The 21776-nt window shown below is 36.2% G+C and overlaps 2 protein-coding genes across 4 annotated transcripts; one reads left to right on the forward strand and one right to left on the reverse strand.

The window, feature by feature from the left end:
• Positions 1-296: 296 nt before the first annotated feature.
• On the reverse strand, positions 297-10721 carry LOC144959886 (cilia- and flagella-associated protein HOATZ-like). The gene is made up of 4 exons (XM_078892700.1): positions 10505-10721; positions 4128-4166; positions 2336-2475; positions 297-964 (listed from the first exon to the last, which is right to left on the reverse strand). The coding sequence occupies exons 1-4, from the start codon at positions 10689-10691 to the stop codon at positions 788-790; spliced, it is 543 nt and encodes a 180-aa protein (XP_078748826.1). The 5' UTR covers positions 10692-10721; the 3' UTR covers positions 297-787.
• Positions 10722-10759: 38 nt separating this feature from the next.
• Positions 10760-21673, forward strand: LOC144959887 (gamma-secretase subunit pen-2-like). 3 transcript variants are annotated; one of them, XM_078892701.1, is made up of 4 exons: positions 10760-10920; positions 13252-13396; positions 15192-15296; positions 17564-21673. In XM_078892701.1, the coding sequence occupies exons 2-4, from the start codon at positions 13336-13338 to the stop codon at positions 17701-17703; spliced, it is 306 nt and encodes a 101-aa protein (XP_078748827.1). In that variant the 5' UTR covers positions 10760-10920; positions 13252-13335; the 3' UTR covers positions 17704-21673. The 3 variants fall into 3 exon arrangements, with proteins under 3 accessions (XP_078748827.1, XP_078748829.1, XP_078748828.1); XM_078892703.1 differs by having other exon boundaries at positions 10775-11059; XM_078892702.1 differs by having other exon boundaries at positions 10775-11048.
• The last annotated feature ends 103 nt before the right edge of the window (positions 21674-21776 follow it).

The following is a 21776-nucleotide window of genomic DNA, read 5'->3' on the forward strand; positions in this document are numbered from 1 at the left end:
GAAGAAGAAGAAGAAGAAGAAGGAAGAGGATGAGGAGGAGGAGGAGGAGGGGGAGGAGGAGGAGGAGGAAGGTGAGGAGGAGGATGAGGAGGAGGAGGAGGAGGATGGTGAGGAGGAGGAGGAGGAGGAGGAGGAGGAGGAGGAGGAGGAGGAGGAGGAGGAGGAGGATGGTGAGGAGGAGGGGGAGGAGAAAAGAATTAGGTATGTTTATTTTAACCTTAGAGTTGTATGTCAGGGTGAAGTCCTGGGAGTTTATATCAGACCAACCCTCAACTACGATTGACGATGAAGCCAACCAGAACGTAAACATTATATTATATGAATAATTTATTGAATGAAAGAAAAAGATGTGATGTAACAGATAATATGGAACACACACCAACAAAACACACACACACACACACACACAGAGAGAGAGAGAGAGAGAGAGAGAGAGAGAGAGAGAGTAATGGATCAATCAAACTTCTCTCTCTCTCTCATTCATTTTCTCTCCCTCCTGACTCTCTCACCCCCTTCTCTCTCTCCTCTCTCTCTCTCTCTCTCTCTCTCTCTCTCTCTCTCCGTGATATATACACATACAAACACACACACACACACACACACACACAAACAAACGCTCTCTCTCTCTCATGCACACAAAGGCACACAAAACAATGGATCAATCAAATTTCTCTCTTTCGATTCCCCCCCCCCCTCTCTCTCTCTACCTCCCCTCTCTCATCTCACTCACTCACTCACTCTCTCTCTCTCTCTCTCTCTCTCTCTCTCTCTCTCTCTCTCTCTCTCTCTACTTTGCTTTCTGCGTCTCCAGCTCTTTCATCTTTTCGAAGTCGTCAATATCCCTGATCATTTCTTCAATACTGTAGGCTCTGCCGATGTCTCTCTTTTTCTCCTGTTCCCTCTCCTTTACCAAGATGTGTCTTGGTGTGCTGGAAGGGAACCGATCTCGGGATATTTCCTCTTTCTGTACAAAGAAAACATAGTTATGAAATTAATGAATAGTCATCATCATCATCATCATTATCATTATCATCATCATCATCATCATCATCATTATCATCATCATCATCATCATCATCATCATCATCATCATGATTATCATCATGACCATCATCATCATCATCATCATCATCATCATCATCATCATCATCATCATCACCATCATCATCTTCACCTTCGACAACAACAACAACAACAACAACAACAACAACAACAACAATAATAATAAATAAATAAACAACACCACTACAACCAACAGCAACAAACTTCTATATTCCTTAAGGCACCTTTAAAGTCCCTCAAACATGTTGAATAATTGGTTCATTACGGAGGATTTGGCGAAAGCTGATTCAACCTCTGGCTAACAAAAAGCAACAAATAGCAGAGAGACATCAATATGAAGCAGATGTCGTGACGTCACACCATCCTCTCTCTCTCGGTTCAAAATTTCTTGAAATTGTGTGACCAGTTCTCCACATAATGAATAATAATTTTTTAAAACAAATAAAATTAAAAAAACAAAAAAAAAAAAAAAAACAAAAAAAAACAAAAAAAAACAAAAACAAACAAACAAATCAAAACAAAGAAACAAAAAAAAAAAACCCCAACAAACAAACAAAACAAAAAACAACCCCCCCCCCCCAAAAAAAAATAAATAAAATAAATAAAAATTAAATTTTGAGCTTTTTAAATAGCGCAATATCCACTAAACGTGCCCAGAGCGCTTTATTTACAAGGGGTCCCTGGTCAACAGCAACACTTAACATCTAGGACGGGATATGACGCCTGTTAGGCGATATTACATTTTTTTTCTCGGACAGAGACAACGCTCTTAACGGCCAGGTACTCATTTTACACCTGAGTACGGTGAGAGAATTGGAGTAAAGAGCTTTTTCAAAGGACTGACCTATGCCCGAGCGAGGCTCGAATCCAGAACCTTCCGATCCTAAAGCGAGTGTCATCATACCACAAGACCATTCGTCCTCTCGAGATCTGGTTCCACCCTTCCAATGGGATCGGAACCAGCATTTTGATATCATTGTATTTTTCCTTATTGATCACTATCAATGGACATTCGTTTTAAAATGATTATATTTTTGGGGAGGCCTTCCGATAGCTCCTACTTCCCCAGTATTCTTTGTGTTTTATAATGTTCTAGTAGAGGGTTTGGGAGGGGGGGGGGACTTTTTTTTTCTTAAAGTGTCCACTCTCCCAAAACCGGCTACTAGAACATTATAAAAAAAACAAAGAATACTGGGAATGTAGGAGCTTTCGGAAGGCCTCCCTATTTTTGTGTGTAGAAAACTTAGAGAAAGACAGACAGGAGCAAACTTACTTTCATTCTCTCATCTCTTCGCTTATGGAGCAAATTTCTGTCCTGGACTCTGGCATCAGCGAGCCTCTTCAACCGTCTGTATTCCGTGATTTGTTCAAGAGTTCTTGCTCTTACAAAGAAATCTTTCAACTGGTTATTCCCTTCAATATAAACAAAACAAAATTGATAAATTTCAAAATTGTGATTATTCTATCCCTCTCCCTAACGCGTAATGATATCAACATCCTCATTGATCGTGGCTTGTACTCTTGAGCATGTTGCCGGTCAGCTGTCTCCACGAATCACGATCCTCTGCGGTGCGCATGAAATCCTTGTTGCTTTTTGAATCACTTTTGGCCACTCTTAAGTTATTTAGATATGTCATTCTTTGTCTTCCTCTAGCTCTCTTTCCTTCGATCATCCCAGATGTTACCAACTTTTCGGGAGGTCTTCTGAAAGCTCCTATAAACTATAAAGGGAAACAACTCAAATAATATTCCCTCAACTAACCCCAAGAAAAAATAAAACCTAGTACCTCTAACTAACCCTAATAGGAAAAACAAACATCCTAGCACCTTTGCTAAGACTAACCCTAATAGAAAAAAAACCTCAGATCTCGAGCTAACCCTAATATAAAAAACAAACGAACCCTCGGACTGTTTTACACTACCTTTCAATACTTCACAAATTAAAATGGTGGCCGAGAATCAAAACAATGGTAAAATTAGGAAATTTTAAACTTTCACAAATATATCAAGGTTTGTTCTAAAGTTTTTTAAATGCTTCTAGATATATGATGACAAATTGAATAAATAAACGCCTGATAAAAGAGCAACGGTGAAAATACAAATTGAAAGAATACTGGGGATGTCGGAACTTTCGAAATGTCTCCCAACTTTTCTATTCCATCTCTTCTCCATATGTCCTAGAAACTGTAACTGATGGTGTCGATCAACAAACATTCTTATCCTTTCTCACCTTCTCCAACACTGATATCATGTTTACAATAATAATTTGTGACGTCAGAATATCAAACGTTAAATTTCACTGAAATTAGATTTTTGAAATAATAATTTTGAAATATCATTTAACTCTCTCCTTACCAGCCATTTTCAGAATTTTCCCTGAAATTTCACACCCATCCAACACACAAATAGAGTTTTTTTTTTCTACTCAAACAGAAAAGAAACAAGTCCATTCTATACATAATATTGTTCAGTGTCTAATTTTAATCGCTATAACAAAGTATTTTCTTTATAATTGTAATGTACAAAGGATATCAGAATAACAAAATTGTTGGTTGCATCGTAACGAATGTGACGATTGTCCTATGGATGGTAAGGAGAGGGTTTAATATTTTTGAAAATGTCTTTTATTCAGAGATGACGAAATCGGAAATAAACTGAGGGGTAGAATAAAAGATTTCTCACACTTTTGAGTTTTGGAATTTGAAATTTGTTCCCAACGCGTACTCGCAAGCTCGTGCAGCCGTTGGGAACACGTCCGGAATTCCAAAAAAGCCAGTGCAAGAATCGTATATTAAAACTCTTTATAAAATGATTTTAAAAATAAGCTAAACATCATTATCCACCACCACCACCACCACCACCACCACCACCACCACCACCACCACCACCACCACCACCACCACCACCACCATCACCACCACCACCACCATCATCATCATCATCATGATCATCGTCATCATCAGCATCATTATTTAGACAAAGATGTGTTGTTAATTTTGTTGTAAGCAGAAATGTAGACTTTAAAAAGCCCATATTATGTATCATAGCACTAGATAGGTGCTCACCTTTGGCATTTTCGGTTGACTGTTGACTTGAATTAACACCTACGAGAGAAAGAGAAAAAGAGAGAAAAAAAAAGATGTTTTGATACTGTGACCCATCGCGTCAACATGGTAACATTACCCATTCAATAGTTTTATCAATGCCTTGGAACAGTAAAAAAAAAAAAAAGAAAAGAAAAAAAAAAGAGAAGAAAACAAGAAAAAAGCAGAAACAAAAAAAAATAAAATAAATTTTAAAAATTAAAAAAAAACGAACAAAAAAAAAAAAAAAAGAAAAAAAAAAAAAGATTAAAAAAAAAATATATATATCAATTAACAATAAAAACGTAACAAAAAACAAACAAACAAACAAACAAACAAAACCCCCCCAAAAAAAACATCAACAAAAAAACCAAAAACAAGACACAATCAAAAAACAAAACAATACCCCCCCCCTTAAAAAAGCACACAAAAAACAAAACAAAAAACAAAAACAAAACAAAACAACTCCCCTCCAATAAAAACCCAACAATAATTACAAAACAGAGGAAATAAAACAGAACAAAACAAATAAAATAAAACAAAAACGAACAAAGGAAACAAATCAAACAACGAAGTACAAGTCTATAGCCTCTTCTTTAAAGATCTCATAATGTTATAGCTTTGAGACCCACGGAAACTTAGAAATTTAGCCTACCCCTGATTACGTGGCGTAAGATGGGCAATAGCAATTACTTTCTACCACTTGGATAGGGCTCGAGTCAATCTCAAAGCACCCTCTGCCGGATCTGACAGACCCAGTTATCTACTCACAGTTTGGTGAATAGATAATTCAGAAGAATAAAAACAAACAAAAAAATAAATACAACAAAAAACAAACAAATAACAAACAAACAAAAAATAACACACACACACACACACACACACACACCATATATATATATATATATATATATATATATATATATATATATATATATATATATATATATATATATCAAGGAATTTACCCAATGGAAACCGTACGGTGCTCTTATTGGCTAACCAACCAGCGGCCTCGATGAGAAAAATATCCGCCATTTTGATGTTGGCTGGGAATCGCGTTACTATAGTAAACAAGCGCTGATCGGCCGTTCATGAAAACAAGTTGCTGCTCGCTCGTTTAACTCAAAATTATTCAAAACGATCTCTCTAAAATGATATAAATGTGACTTCTTACGGTTTTCTTCACGGTCAAAACCACACAACATTCTATTAATGATTACGTCCGAGGCAAAAAGGAATATTGACAGGTCGACCGAGAGTTGAACTCGTGAGACGACAAACATCAATGCGAAGTGTAGCGAGAGTCAAGCTATTGTTTGTCTTGTCCTATTCTATATAGAGAAAAGGATAAATAGTATAGCCTCGTGTGTGAGTGGTTGCGTGTCATAGTCTTGTTTTTAAATTGTTTCTGTTGTTTATGTGTGTAGTGATGACTCTCTCACACTCAATTTCAATGCCGAAAGAGGAATTCCCGCACACAAGAAAGGGGAATTGGGGTGGTATTTGGCATACATATTGTATAGTATCTAGTTCTAAATAGATAACTGATTAGAATTATATTATGATATATAAACACAATGCCAAATACAATTCAGAAGTTTCCTTATTTCAAATGAAGTAAAGCTCCAAAACCTAATGGTAGTGATTGTAGTACTGAGTGTTAGTGAGATGATGTGGTGTTGGTGGTGGTTGTAGTTGTAGTAGTAATAGTGATGATGATGTGGTGGTGGTGATGATTGTAGTTGTAGTAGTAGTGGTAGTGATGATGATGTGGTGGTGGTTGTAGTAGTAGTGGTAATGGTAATGATATGGTGGTGGTGGTGGTTGTAGTAGTAGTGGTCGTGATGATGATGTGGTGGTGGTGTTTGTAGTAGTAGTGCTAATGATGCGGCTATGTGGTCTAGTAGTATGACACTCGCTTCCGGATCGGAAGGTCCTGGGTTCGAGCCTTGCGCTCGGCGCATAGTTGAGTCCTTGGAAAAGGCTCTTTACTCACATTCTCTCACCGTACTCAGGTGTAAAATGAGTACCTGGCCGTTAACAGAGTTGTCTTTGTCCGAAAAATTGTAATATCGCCTAACAGGCGTCATGTCCCGTCCTACATGTTAAATGTTGACCAGGGACCCCTTGTAAAGCGCTTTGAGCACATTTAGTAGATATTGCACTATATAAAGCTCAATTTAAAAAAAAAAATATATATATATATTTCAATGATGATGATATGGTGGTGGTGGTTGCAGTAGTAGTAGTGGTAGTGATGATAATGTGGTGGTGGTTGTAGTTATAGTAGTAGTGATAGTGATGATGATGTGGTGGTGGTTGTAGTAGTAGTGGTAGTGATGATGATGTGGTTGTGGTGGTTGTAGTAGTAGTTGTAATGGTGATGATATGGTGGTAGTGGTGGTTGCAGTAGTAGTGGTAGTGATGACGATGTGGTTGTGGTGGTTGTAGTAGTAGTGGTAATGGTAATGATATGGTGGTAGCGGTGGTTGTAGTAGTAGTGGTAATGATAATGATATGGTGGTGGTTGTAGTAGTAGTGGTCGTGATGACGATGTGGTTGTGGTGGTTGTAGTAGTAGTGGTAGTGATACTATTGTGGTGGTGGTTGTAGTAGTTGAGGTAGTGATGTGGTGGTGGTTGTAGTAGTAGTGGTGGTGGTGGTTGTGGTAGTAGTGGTAATGATGATGATATGGTGGTGGTGGTTGCAGTAGTAGTGGTAGTGATGACGATGTGGTTGTGGTGATTGTAGTAGTGGTAGTGATGATGATGTGCTGGTGGTGGTGTAGTAGTAGTGGTAGTGATAATGATGCGGGGCTGGTGGTTGTAGTAGTAGTGTTAGTGATGATATTGTGGTGGTAGTTGTAGTAATAGATGATGTGGTGGTTGGAAAACACATTACAGGTTATTATAATACATGATTACACACATTCTCTAACTTCATTTTTTTGACAGCTTCGTTGTGCCATAAATATACCCTACAGTTCTGAAACATTTTATTGTGGATTTTGATATTGTTTGTTGTTTTTCCTGTGTCGTTATGTTGACATAGATACCGAATGAATGGTAATTACTACATTCTCAGCCAACAACAAAATGGCGCTGAATGCTTTCATTGGTGGACACTTTTTTGGCTTCGTACGTATTCTCATTCGTTTAATTCTATGATATATATATATATATATATATATATATATATATATATATATATATATATATATATATATATATATATATATATATATATATATATACATAAAACCTCAACTAAACAAACACGAATCGACCCGCAAATCAAAACAGTTTCCTGAGTTTAAAAGACGAGAACTTTGCCGGTTGACCTTTCGGGATTATAACGCATAGAAGATAAAATGGAAAAGAGTCAGAGCCAATTCTAAAATTGTGTGCACTGAATAAGAATACAAGGTTATTTACCTTCTCTAATAACACTACGAAATACAATTACTCAAATTGGCATTATGGTCAAAGGGACACAACTGCAAATATGTATATATATAGCCTTGTCCGTAATTACACAGTTGTTTCCCTTAGACCAACAGTTGCTATCTTCTGCGAACAACAAAAATAAAATAAAATAGAACGTTCGCCGGTCATTGAAGCACTTAAATGACGGGATATTTTGGTGGCTAAAAATGGAATTTATAGCCAAAATTTAAAAAAAAGACTATGATCAGGTTTATATGTTTTATTGATGAGAACACACATCGTTTCTTAAAAATGACAAAAGCTAAAATTTCACATCTCCGATCATTTTGACTTTAATTTCTATTTGGCACCTGATTCACCCCGACATGAAACCGTTTTGAGGACTTGGGGCCACAAATGCGTCGTTCGCCTTATCTACCTATCATAAGGGAGAAACTGACTTTAATTGTTAATGCAATCCAAGGGGGGGGGGGGGGGTCGAAGTGGCCGAGTGGTTAAGGCATTGCACTGTGATTCGGATGACCCGGGTTCGAGCCCCATTTCAGGCACTGTCGTTTTTTTCCTTGAGCAAGATTATTAACCCCCAATTGGCTCATTTGGACAACATGGGTGATTCCTGTTGACATCAGACATCTTGTTTGTTGAGTTATCTATATTCCTTCGTCGAATGCCTAGGCGACGAAATCTTATGCATGATATTGTGGCGAAAAAGGCATAATTTTTTTTTAATATAAGGGAGAAACTGACTTTAATCATTAATGCAAAACAAAGTCAACGAATTAAACTCCAGACTATTCCATGTGTTTTGTGTATGTATGTAATCATAACATGATCTTTCTTGACCTATTGAACATCGTGATAAAAACAAAAGTGTTTATTTATCATTATTCTTTATTATTTTTTTTTTTTTGACAAACATTAGCATAATTTATATTGCTTGCTAGCTAGGTAGATATTTTTATAAGACATTTAAACGAGAGGAGTACTTCTTTGCTTTTCTATACATATATTTATTTAACTAAAGCTTTTATACAGCGCAATATCCACTAAATGTGCTCAAAGCGCTTTACAAAGGGGCCATGACAAACAACAACACGAGACGCCTGTTAGACGATTTTACAATATTTCCAACAGAGACAACGCTGTTGAGAGCCAAGTACTAATTTTACACCTGAGTACGGTGAGAGAATGTGAGTAAAGAGTCTTTTCTAAGGACTCAACTATGCGTCAAACCCAGGACCTTCCGATCCGAAAGCGAGTGTCATACCACAAGACCACTTAGCGACACAATATGTTCTGAGAGACAAGAAAAAAAAAAGAAGCAGGTAGCTACTCTGAGATAATCTTTAGCGAAAAGGAAGATACACTCGCGTCTCCATTAAAAAATAAAAGCTGACCCGTGTTGATATAAACCAGAAGGAGTTATTTGGCTTTGTTTGTGAGCCATTGCTTGAGAGAGTCTTAGCTACCAGTCTTTATCATTATACTGTATTCCCCGGCAAGAAGATCCCAACGAGAAAACCTATGGATTAACGATTCATTTATTGAAGATATCAACTATCAACTCACGTTGCCCTTAATAGTATCCTAATACTGATATTAATATTGATATTGCAGGTAAATAGGTTAATATTTCGATAACTTTGTGTGTGTGTGTGTGTGTGTGTGTGTGTGTGTGTGTGTGTGTGTGTTTTGTGTTTCTTTGTCATTGATCGAATCAAATGATTTGCAATATTATTGTTTGGGTTGAAATCAGTCAAGTCTGTTCGAAAATTACTCATTTGATTGCGGAATGACAGGATCAATACTATCAGCTATATATAGTCATTGTTGTTATTGTTTTTGCTATCGGGCCGTGGAATTTTTAATTATTTTTTTCCAGTCCGCATTGCAAAGGGTTGAGAACCACTGCTTTAGACATCAGGAATGCCCGCCGATTACATTGTATTGGGTCGTAAAATGATCATCTACCATGACAGCAAAATAAAAAAAAAAAAAAAAAAAAAAACCAACAACTGCCCCCTCCAAATAATAATAGGGCTACCACAAATGAAAACAATAAAAACACAAAACAAATACAAAAAAACCAAACAAAAAAAAAAAAAAAAAAAAAAAAACAAAAAAACAACAACCCAAAAAACCCAGCAAAATTATTTAAAAAACAAAACAAAAACAACTAGCCCCCCCCCCCCCCATAATAATACAAATACAACAAATAAAAAAAACAAAAAAAACAAAAAAAAAAATAAAATAAAAAAATAAAATAAAAACAACACACACACACACACACACACACACACACACACACACACACAAGAACAACACAACCCCCGCCCCCAAAACAAATACAAGACAAAAGAACCCCCCCCCCACCCATTCCTTCCCCTTAAAAAAACCCTACAAAGCGTTCGCACATATAATACTCACAAATGGGTGGCATCCTAAATGCTTATAGACTTTTAACATCAAAGATGTGAATTAGATTTGGAAAAATGAGAGGAAATATGCTCTATGCACAGGTGGGAGTGGGATGATTGAATAAACAAACGATTAACTCGAAGTAATAAATTCTCCATTCTCACCGAGCTAACTTCATATCACTTTCATGTTTAGATTGACAGATGGTCTATGCAATGCAAGGTTAGTTTTGTCCAATTGGTTATATAAAAGACAAAAAAAAGTTTGTTAATAAAATAATCATATGTGCTAATTATTATAAATTAAGAGACACACTATTATTATTATCATCATAATGGATACACTGTCACTGACACCTAAGAGTAAATCCATGCGTGCGACGCGGTGAATGTTTTCCGCGAAATATCTAGCCCGGAGTTGCAAGACATGCTGGACAGGTGTTTCGCAAATTACGAGATACCAAACGTAACGCTATCTTAGTCTAAAAACTCACTGGAAGGTTTTTTCTTGATTCCGAGTCTTTGTTTGATGTCGGAACTTACGAGTCTAGACTCCATTGTTGGTTGCAATCTCACAGAATGCCAAAATGCCTCAGCGTAAGTTATTTCTTCGACTGGGGAGCCAATAAATACACACGTTTCTGGCTGTGCTGTTAAATCTAAAATCCGAACTCCTGCCATTTTGACTGTTGTCAATGTCAACAACTGTTGAAGGGAGATCATTCACATTTTTTAAAGCAGCTCAACAAAGCAAAACCGGAAGCTGACGGCCTGATAGACTGATGACTGATAGACGAGAACAAAACAAACACTTCATTACGATTTCTTTCTTCCTTGTGATGCAAAAAGATAATTAAATATGGAATATTCTTGATATTTTGTATTTATCGAAATCAAGGTTTAGTGACAGGTTAAGTGTTGATCATTTAAGTCAGACTCATTTGATACAATATTCTACTCAGAATCTAATAAATCTCTGTAGTCAACCGATTGAACTGACTGGTACTGACACTGGACTGGTACTCTGGCTCTACTCTGGTACAAATTCAGTCAGTAAATTGACCAAATTTTAAGTTAAAGCCATCCATATATTTTAAAAAGGCAAAATAAAATAGGAATAGTTGGCCGCTGGGGAGACCTTCCATAAGCTACTACATTCTTGTTCTAGTAGGGGTTTGGGAGGGGGAAAACTTTTTTTTTAAAGTCTCCCCCCTCCCAAACCCCCTAACTAGTTCTAGTGTAGGAGGGGGTTTGGGAGGGGGGAGACTTAAAAAAAAAAAGTCTCCCCCCTCCCAAACCCCATAACTAGCTAGAACAAGAATACTTGGGCTGTAGTAGCTTATGGAAGGTCTCCCGGCCGCTGATTTAGTTTCAATGGACTAGACTATAACTGGTCTACTCCAAAACTCCAGTTAGTGAGAGGATTTTTTACAGAGCAGGATGAGAATGAGATGGTGGAAATTTTAAATTTAAATTAAAATCATTGGTTTATTCTTCTTGTCCCTTTTAAGTCTGTGAGCTGTGGAAAGGCTTACGCATGATCCTCGACCTAAGGGAAACAACCCAAGTACAGAAGCCTGGCAACATCTCTCCCAGTTTTGAGCATTCTTAGTGACTTTGATTTTTGAAAGTTTTTTTTAGTTTTGTTCAGTTAAAGGAAAACTAAAACGAAGTGCTTATCTCCCATCTCTGAAAATTAGTTTTTGTTCCCTCATTGAACAAAATGTCTGGGGATAAGGAAAATTCGTTATCCCCAGACACATATTTGAAACTCCGCTCTTTTAAACAATTATCCACATTCCAGAATATGGAATGTTTCCAAATGCATAGAAATAAGGAAAGTTAATAAAATATCTATAAAAACATAAAATTAACCAACATTAAATCAGTTGTTACTATATATACACAATATGCGTTGACTTCGAAGTGGGTGTCATGGCTGAATGGTTTAGTCGTCTACCCTGGAAGTTTTACCAGAATCGACATTGTGGGTTCGAATCCTGGTTCCGCCACTTTTTAAAAAATTTTTTTAAATTCCGTACTCTTTTTACAGAACGTTGCAAGGGACAAATGTCCCATCCATACTCCCCCCAGCTATTATAGATATTTTATAGATTTTATAGATATTTTATTAACTTTCCTTATTTCTATGTGCATTTGGAAACATTCCATATTCTGGAATGTGGATAATTGTTTAAAAGAGCGGAGTTTCAAAAATGTGTCTGGGGATAACAAATTTTCGTTATCCCCATACAGGTGTCTGGGGGTAACGAATTTTCATTATCCCTAGACAGGTGTCTGGGGATAATCACAGCCAACATTTTGTGTAACTGAGAATTGAGATTTTGAACGTTTCAACTTTTCCTTCAACTTCAAGTCTGAAACTTGACAAGATCATGTTTTGCTTTGTTACCCCAATCCAATCCATGAAGATTTCCCCGTCCCCACCTCTCCGACTTGATCATTCTATCCCATCTTGAACTCTATTATCAGCTTATCTGTCAGATTTCTGTAATGAGAATATTAGTTTCATCCCAGATTATTGTTTCATTTACAGTCATTTACAGATAGTTCAATATATTTTATAAAGTTCCTGGAATCTCTCTCTCTCCCTCCCTCTCCCTCTCTCTCTCTCTCTCTGTCTCTCTCTCTCTCTCTCTCTCTCTCTCTCTCTTTCTCTCTCTCTCTCTGTCTTTCTCTTTCACTCTCTCTATCTCTCTCTCTCTCTCTCTCTCTCTCTCTCTCTCTCTCTCTCTCGCCATTACTCGAATCATATTTCAGTACTCCTCTGCAAATAATAGAAGTTACCATCAATAAACTACCTGTACTACTACAGCCACCACCACATCATCATTACTACTATTACCACAGCAACCTCCACATTGTTATGAAAACTATAGCAACCACCACCACCTTTACATCATCCTCCTCCTTGTCATCATTGCTACCACCAACACTACAACCACAACCATCACATCATTATCATTACTACCACTACCACAGCTACCACATCGTTATCAAAACTACATCATCATCATTATCCTTATAGTCATCATCACTACCACCACTACATCATCAACACAACCACTACAATCACAACCACCCCTCAAAAGTTGGTATTTCTTATAATTTTATTTAAAAATTCACTCTTCTGGGTCTGAGTCATACTCACGCAATATCTTTTTGAGAGGGTGTGTCACATATATAATTTTTATTTATTTATATTTATTATTTTTCTCAGACAAGCTGCAGATACAAGATATTTTGTGGAAAGAAATTCAAGCCTCATCATAACCACTCAGTCAAACTCTGACTCTAGTTCAACATGGACCTCAAGCGTGTAAAGAATGAGGAAAAATTGGAATTGTGTCGTAAATACTTTTTAGGTGAATGGTTATTATTTAATCATAGTCTTATCTGTGCTCTCTCTCTCTCTCTCTCTCTCTCTCTCTCTCTCTCTCTCTCTCTCTCTCTCTCTCTCTCTCTCTCTCTCTCTCTCTTCTCTCTCTCTCTCTCTCTTCTCTCTCTCTCTCTTCTCTCTCTCTCTCTCTCTTCTCCTCTCTCTCTCTCTCTCTCTCTCTCTCTTTCTCTCTCTCTCTCTCTCTCTCTCTCTCTCTCTCTCTCTCTCTTCTCTCTCTCTCTCTCTCTCTCTCTCTCTCTCTCTCTCTTTTCTCTCTCTCTCTCTTCTCTCTCTCTCTCCCTCTCTTTCTCTCTCTCTCTCTCTCTCTCTCTCTCTCTCTCTCTCTCTCTCTCTCTCTCTCTCTCTCTCTCTCTCTGTGTCTGTATATATTGAGGGCATCATGCTTTATCCTATCCGTAGAAGTCCAACGTGCGGAAAAAAAATATTTTTTAGGTTTTTATTCAGTCCAACCCTTTCCTTAACCCTTTGACCAACAAAGACTTAGGTCATTCTAACCATATCGTTCTCAGAATCTCCTCCCTCATAATTACACAGTTAAACTCAGGGACCCCTTGTAAAGTGCCTTGAGCACGTTTAGTGGACATTATGCAATATAAATGTTCAAGATTTTTTATTTAAAAAAAATTATATATACTCTAGTGTATGAAACAGAAAGGGGGAAGTTGGGGAAGAGGAGGGGGGGGGGGGGGGGGGAGGGAGGGAGGGAGTGTACACTTTGGCTAAACTTCAATAGAAAGGGAGGTCAATGCTCATTTTGGGCATTTTCTAATGTAGGTGAGGGTAGTTGTTATGTATAAAATGGTTTTATTTCAAACAAATTTACTGTTACTGCTAGTAAAATAACAGCGACAATATAGAGAGTATTCTCATGGGGATTCCAATTTCTAACATCGTCAGTGACAATTCTTAATGTGGCATATTTCGATAGCACTTATATGTTTTTTTCTTTTTTTTATTCCTTTTCTTTTGTTTTTTTTTTCTATTCTCTTTTACTGTTAGTGAATTTTTACCTGTAAATATCCCGAGCTGAAATTTAATAGAAGGAAGGAGGGGGGTGTGTGCAAAAAATCTGAAAAAAATAGAGAGGGGAGGGGGGTGGGGGTGCCTATTTGATGTAATTTTCACCAACTTCTATGTATATATATATGTCATTTTACTTTAAATCGACTCTTTGTTTTATCCTTCTTTATTGTTGTTACAATTTGTTATGAAACTAACAGCTTCGGGTAACTTTCTGTTTAATATTAACTCTGCATGAAATTGGAAAAGAGACAGTAATTAGGCACAGCTCAAGGGAAAGAAATGGGATGGGGGTTGTGTCTGGGTTGATTAGGTTTAAAATAATATTCTTGCGTTACTGCAAATTGTTGCTTTTGTTTTGTGGCATCATAAGTTAAATTAATTCTCTGAATGGTTGCTTTCGAAGTAGAAGTCAAAAAACGTAATTGCGTTTGAAAAAGGTAAGGTGCAACGTAAGAAAATATTAATTGAATTTTTATTTTACTTTCTAAATGGATGTATGTGCACTGTCTTTTCAAAGTGGATAAACAAATACAAGTAAATTCTCAGTTTCATAGCACTTGCAGGAAAAACACTTTTAGCACTAGCTTGTTGGAGATGTTTCCCCTATGCCTATATCATAATTTTTAAAAAATGAGATTTTTATTCTTTCTATTATCTCTTTATCAAATTGATAACAGGTAGAAATGAAAAAGTTTATTTCTATTAACATGCACTATCAAATTACATATTTATTCCAGCCGGTTTCATGGTTCTCCCTTTAATGTGGTTGGTCAACTCCATATGGTTTTTCAATGAAGCCTTCAGAAAACCAGCCTATGATCAACAAAAACAAATCAGATCTTGTAAGTATCCAGAAACGTATTTTAGTTAAAGTGAATATTAAGCTGCTTGAAGTCGTGGGCTGTAAACAGTAATGCCCAAATATGAATATAACAGTAGCTTCAAAAATTAACTTACTTCGAGCCAGCGACCCTCTGCGCTCTAGCCATTGGTCTTGTGCCATGACGTAGAAGTTAGACGTCTTTTGTAGTTGTTAGAAAAAAATTAACAAAACAAACACTGAATCTGTAGGGCTCAAAAACCCTTTTTCAGCCAATAATAAATACATTGAAAATGTTGCTCTTGCTATATCCCTTTAAATCCAGACAGACTGCAGAAAAGTATTTTGCAAGTCTTTTTTTTTTTTCTTTTTAAAATCTTTTATATAGAGCAATATCCACTAAATGTGCTCAAAGCGCTTTACAAGGGGTATCTGGTCAACAACAACATTTAACATGTAGGACCTGACCTGACGCCTGTTAGGCGATATTATTACAATTTTTCGGACAAAGACAACATTGTTAACGGCCTGGTATTCATTTTACACCTGAGTACGGTGAGAGAATGTGAGTAAAGAGTCTTTTCCAAGGACTCAGCTATGCACCGAGTGCAAGGCTCGAACCCAGGACCTTCCGATCTGAAAGCGAGTGTCATACCACTAGACCACATAGCCACACATTTTTCAATGCCTGCCTTAAATATTAATCATTTGGCCTCTCTGTCTCCCCTCCCCTCCCAGTGTGTCCAGATAAAAGTCAGTTGTATGGTTTTGGTCATCGGATATCCAAAGCACGCCAAACCAATTAGTGGTTTTAAACATTAACTCACTCAATCCTAGATATTTTGATGTTTTTCAAAATTGGAAAAAATGTATTAAAAATGAGCATGCACTTAGATAGTTTTATTCAACTATCATTAACATGCAAAAACTAAAAACAATAGCTTTTGATACTACGCCTATGATTTGTCTCAGAAAAATGTAATAAATAGGCATGGGGTAAAAGTACTCAGGTAAACTACGGGTATGGTCGGTGTTTGGGTTGAGTGAGTTAAAGTTAAAGCATAGTGGCCAGCTGTCCTGATAAAATGGGGACTGTCCCGATTTCGGCATTCTGGAGAAAACTTTTAACTATTTCAATGTTTTTACCAAAATGCCATGCCTTCCTAACACTAAAATTGATTTGTTAAAACTCAAAGCTAAAGAGCGTGCTGAACATAATTTTGCTCTACAAAATTATTAAGTTCTTTTCTTAGACTATACAAGATTTTTCTTCAAATTTTGTGATGTACATAAAAATTCTGTGTAAGAATATGTTCACCGTATCGTAACGATTGTGATGATTTTCCTGTAGTTGGTAAGGAGATGATTAAAAAAGAAAACTTGGACTTTTCTATGGGAATGACCCTTGCATGTCCCAGGGTCATGCATACCTGCCATACCAGCTTTTGGCGGAATCATTCCTATTTTCACTCTTCTATTCCGCCATTGTCTCTAAAATTCCGATTTACAAAAGTGATGATAATGCTAAGAATAAAGAGAAGAGCAAAGAGGGGGGTGGGGTGAAAGAGGTGGAATTCCTATTTTTTTGGTCTCAAATTCCTATTTTGAAGCGTTCTGATTCCACTTTTGGAATGTGAAGGGTTGTCAGGTCTGGGTTATGCTTTCTTGACCAGGAAATTACAACAAAGGACAGAGATGGCTCTAAAACTATATAATATTATCATACACCAGTCCAAACATACTGCTGTTATAGGTCATGGGGCAATTGTGCATAAGGATGTCCCGATTTAGCGCTTTGAAAAGTTGGCCACTTTTGATTGTGAGTAATGAACAAAAAGAAAAGAGATTGCTCTATAACTCACTCACTCCTAGAGATTTTTGCTACTTTTCAAAATTGGAAAAAAATGCATTTAAAATGAGCATATACATAGATAGTTTTATTCAACTATCTTTGACATGTACACATGAAAAAAACATTAGCTTTGATACTACCTATGCCTATAAATTGTCTCAGAAAAATGTAATAAATAGGCTTGGGGTAAAAGTAACCCCGGGTATACTACGAATATAGTCGGTTTTAGGGTTGAGTGAGTTAATATCATATACTTTTAAATATGTTTGAATTATTTCTAATACATTTTTTTTGTCTTTTTATTTTTATATATACAGGCATTTTTTCTTTAAATAATCAACCATCCATTCTCATCGTCAGTTTGATCTCAAAGTCATCATCTGTAATTTCATTCATACTACTATACTGTTACTGTTACTTTTTTCTCCATTTCACAGATGTGATACGTTCCATGATAGCCACCCTGGTGTCCATTACGATCATGGTCGTCTGGATCGTCATTTTCCAGCTGAACAGGGCATCATGGGGCGCAACTGGAGATTACATGTCCTTTATTATACCTAAGGGAATGGCTTAAGTTGGTCTGATTTACCCCCCCTTGATTTGGTGTGGCTATGTGGTCTTGTGATATGACACTTGCTTTCGGATGGGAAGGTCCTGGGTTCGAGTCTCTCTCGGCGCGTAGTTGAGTCCTTGGAGAAGGCTCTTTACTCACATTCTCTCACCGTACTCAGGTGTAAAATAAGTACCTGGTTGTAAACAGCGATGTCTCTGTCTGAAAATTTTTTTAAAATATCGTCTAACAGGTGTCATGTCCGGTTCTAAATGTTAAATATTGCTGTTGGCCAGGGACCTCTTGTAAAGTGCTTTGAGCACGTTTAGTGGATATAAAAGCTCTTTTTTTTTTTTGATTTATAAGGTGAAATGATATGCCATTTGTATTGTAAAACTGTAACTGTTATAATCGTATTGAGGCTATGCCAAAAAGGTATTTTCCTAAAGTTAAGTTATAAGCGTTTGTATAAATCACAACATTTAATAACTGTGCTCAGAGCACTTACTAGGGGTCTCAAGCCAAGTTTTGATGTAAAATTTAAAGCTTGACAGTATCACCTAACATGTTTTTGTAGGATGAGACATGATGCCCGTAAAGGGCTATTACATTTATTTTTAACTCAGGCCCTGCAGGCCATAAGCTGAGTGTCATGTCACTAGACCACCAAGATGCTAAAAGATACATACAAGAATACACCACAAATTAATTCAAAGAATTATAGAAATTAAATATCAGTTTCCTAAAGTTAAATAATGCCAAATGACAAGGGAAAATAAAAACACGGAGAGATTATACCAAAAAAGTGTCAGGAGTTACTTCTCAAAAGTGAAGAAAGAGTAGGGACATTGTATCAAATCCGTTGTCCACGATATCTCGAAACTCTGAGCCAATCTTTTGTTGTCAAAACCTCAGTGTTTTGTTTTATTATTTAACCAGAAAACTTTAAAATAAAAACGAAATCTTTCCACATTTTTTTTGGTTGTTTTTTTTTTTTTTTTGGTAAATTATTTATAGTGATGTCTTTTTATGTTGAAATGTAAGGAAATGTACTCTTTATCACAATGCCAATTACAGAAATTCTTTGTTATTCCTCCATGTGTATGACTCCAGCAAATTGTTTGGGGGGGGGGGGGGGTTATAACCAATAGTTTTGTTGAAATTTTGATGTTTGTGAGATTGGCAGTAGAAAGAGGTTTTTACTTCAATGGAGCTGCGTGTGTGTTATACTTATACTGTCTGACTATATCTCACAGGTGCTTGCCAATTCGATATCCAAACATGTTTACTTTAATCTAAAATGGGAAGATATCGTTGAGTGGGGTCAGGGAAACCTCACTAGATGTGATGGAAAAAGGTTGCAGGTTTTGGTTTTGTATAAATTAAAATGCCATAATGGTGTTGCATGCTGGGTCCTCAAATTTGATTTTAGAGAAATGCTTCTTATTTCATTTTTTTTTTTTTTTTTCACATAAAGAATATGAAGTATCCCCGACCATCTGATGTGTTCACAGTAAAAGTCATTTTCCACAAGATGAAAATTATTTAGAAAACAATTCTTAGAAAGCATCAATGGTTGTTGTTTTATTTTATTTCTTTTGGTGTTTTTTATGTGATTCAGTGTATAAATGAACGAGTAGTGTTTGTGTGTGAACATTGTAGAGAAAATTAGTTACTCAAGTGTTCTCTTTCATTTTAATACAAGTTGATGATAAAATGTGAATTCAGATTTGATTTTATACTATAGTGCAATCTTTGTGGTGTCCTTTTGGGAAGTAAAATAATACAAAGAGGTTCTGTTAATATTTATATTGGCGTAAATAAGACGGTTAAAGTCTTTTCGTTAAAAATATTAACATCAATCAGAGATATATTGTTATTCATAGAATGGACTTTAATTAGAATAAGTGTGAAAAAAATAGGGGACATTGAATAAGTGAGTAATTTGAAAGTGAGGTGGATTGTAAATATGGGTGTGCGTGCTTGTTTGTATGTCTGTGCCTAGGTTTTTTACATTAAATGTTTTTTCCATACTTAATTATTACAATTTATATTTGGTTTTGTATCTGGTCAACGCAAGAGTATGTTATACAAACGTTTGTATGAATATACAGTGTTAGATGGAATGGGAACGTGGTTATATTTTTTCTTTTTCTTATCTTTTCTTCAAGCAATTAAGATTATTACTGATATGCATCTATACAGTGGACATTGGATAAAACGAGATGGGATGATAGTTTGGATCAAGTTTACTTTAATATCAAACATCTTGTTGAATTTGAATGCAAGTTGTAAACTCTTGCGAGGAAAAAAAAAATGTTAACAAATCATATTGGAGATTTTAATTTTCTTTGTTGAATTGAAGACCTTTTTAAACAAATACCCCAAGCTCGTTGAATCCAAAGTCCATTCTGTCGTACAATGATGAAACACACCTTTCTTTCCCGGAGCTTCTCCCTTCCTCCATTTGGTTGACCAGAAAAACATCTGATTTATTTGATAATAATAATGACACTGACGCTGAACGTGTAAAAAGAAGCCAAAAAAACCCCAACTAAACCTTAAAGTTGAAGAGAAGTCTTGGTATCAAGACTGTTTTTAATATTCTGAGATGCGAGGTAAAGTTTTCTTACCAAAATATTTTTAAAAGGGTGTTTTGTCATTTCATTTAATTATTAGGCACCATCTGTTGTTGTCACATTGGATCGGGAGGCCACACAGAAAACCTGCCAAGTCACTATTGTAAATATCGCTGCTTGAAACTCGAAGAAATAAATTAATGTCAATGACAAAATTGAATAAAGGCTTCAATTTAATCTAAAAAGAACAAATGATGTGGACGTTTCAGGTTTTCCCCCCCTTTGTCCAGATAATGTGTCGTGTTTTGTTGACAACAGAGAAAATTTGAAATATCCACTCTATTGAAGCCTGTGTTCCATTTCTATCGTTGTTATTTATTCAAGTCAATTTGGAGTACCTGTGTAGTTGTGTACACAGTAAAAATCAGATTAACAGAAGTACGCGACTCTGATGATTTAAAAATAATTTCCAGGGCGGCATATTTTGGTTTCAGGGTATTGGCCAAGAAACAGAAGAAATTCAAATTCAAAGGGTGTTGCATGCTTTTGAATTGAGATCATTATCTATCTACATATCTAAATAACCTTAGAATGGCCAAATGTGACTTAAAAAGCAACACAGATTCATGCGCACCGCAGAGGATCGTGATTCGTGGAGACAGTTGACCGGCAACGTGCTCAAGAGCACAAGCCACGATGGATGATGAATTATCTCATTCATCTGTAGTGTTTCATTCGTCCATTTTTGTTGATAAAGGGGAAACCTGAAACGTCCATTTTATCTGTTTTCCTTTTTTTAAATTGAAGCTTACAATTCAATTTTGCATTAACTCTAACAAGAGGCCATTTTGTTTGTGGTTTATGATGGACGTTAAGTGTTTTCAAGGTTTGTTTGTAAAAACAATGGAAAAAAAATAAATCCAATTTTGAATCTTTCTTCTTCTATTATTATCTTCAGTTTAGTAAATGATTTTTGCTGTGTAAACAACTTCATGAACTCCTTTTTAAATTGATTTATTCATATCCTTGTAATAATTATAGGCTTCAACAGTCGTGACGTCACTTCCCTCATAATGACGTAGAGTAACTTAGTAACTGGTACTAAACTATCGGAACAATGGCAGACGCCCTTATGAAATATTTCTCCGACGAGCATAAATGTGTATCCAGAGGAGAAGAACATTATAAATCTGATCATGTTTTGACTTTTATACATTTTGATCGCATGACACGTGAAAAGGTTCTAGCCAGCATGAAGAATTAATAGTACCGATTTTCTGTGTTTAGAACCAAGCTGCTTGTTGCTGACATTACATCAGTCTATTGAATCCTATTGTAATACTCATGTGTCACATGTCAGTTAAAATCACATATTTTTGCAATGTCTCTTAATAAATTTGAACTTTAGAAATTTTTATTTTAAGTTTTTAGTTTATTTTTTCTTCCTGTATACCTTCAGAGTATCTCTAACACACATCTTATATCTCTGCTTTCATCTTTTTTTTACTGTCATCTCAT

Source organism: Berghia stephanieae, chromosome 14 (assembly GCF_034508935.2).
Source record: "Berghia stephanieae isolate SIO BIC M18660-M18661 chromosome 14, UCSD_Bste_1.3, whole genome shotgun sequence".
NCBI classification, from domain to species: Eukaryota; Metazoa; Mollusca; class Gastropoda; order Nudibranchia; family Aeolidiidae; genus Berghia; species Berghia stephanieae.

Bases quoted from the DNA above. Each gene is read 5' to 3' on its own strand.
- LOC144959887 (XM_078892701.1), top strand. From the start codon at position 13,336: ATGGACCTCAAGCGTGTAAAGAATGAGGAAAAATTGGAATTGTGTCGT. The intron at 13,397-15,191 runs GTGAATGGTTAT...TATTTATTCCAG, and splicing joins GTGTCGTAAATACTTTTTAG to CCGGTTTCATGGTTCTCCCT. The intron at 15,297-17,563 runs GTAAGTATCCAG...TCCATTTCACAG, and splicing joins ACAAAAACAAATCAGATCTT to ATGTGATACGTTCCATGATA.
- LOC144959886 (XM_078892700.1), bottom strand. From the start codon at position 10,691: ATGGCAGGAGTTCGGATTTTAGATTTAACAGCACAGCCAGAAACGTGT. The intron at 2,476-4,127 runs GTGAGCACCTAT...TTTATATTGAAG, and splicing joins GTCAACCGAAAATGCCAAAG to GGAATAACCAGTTGAAAGAT. The intron at 965-2,335 runs GTAAGTTTGCTC...TTCTTTGTACAG, and splicing joins GAAGAGATGAGAGAATGAAA to AAAGAGGAAATATCCCGAGA.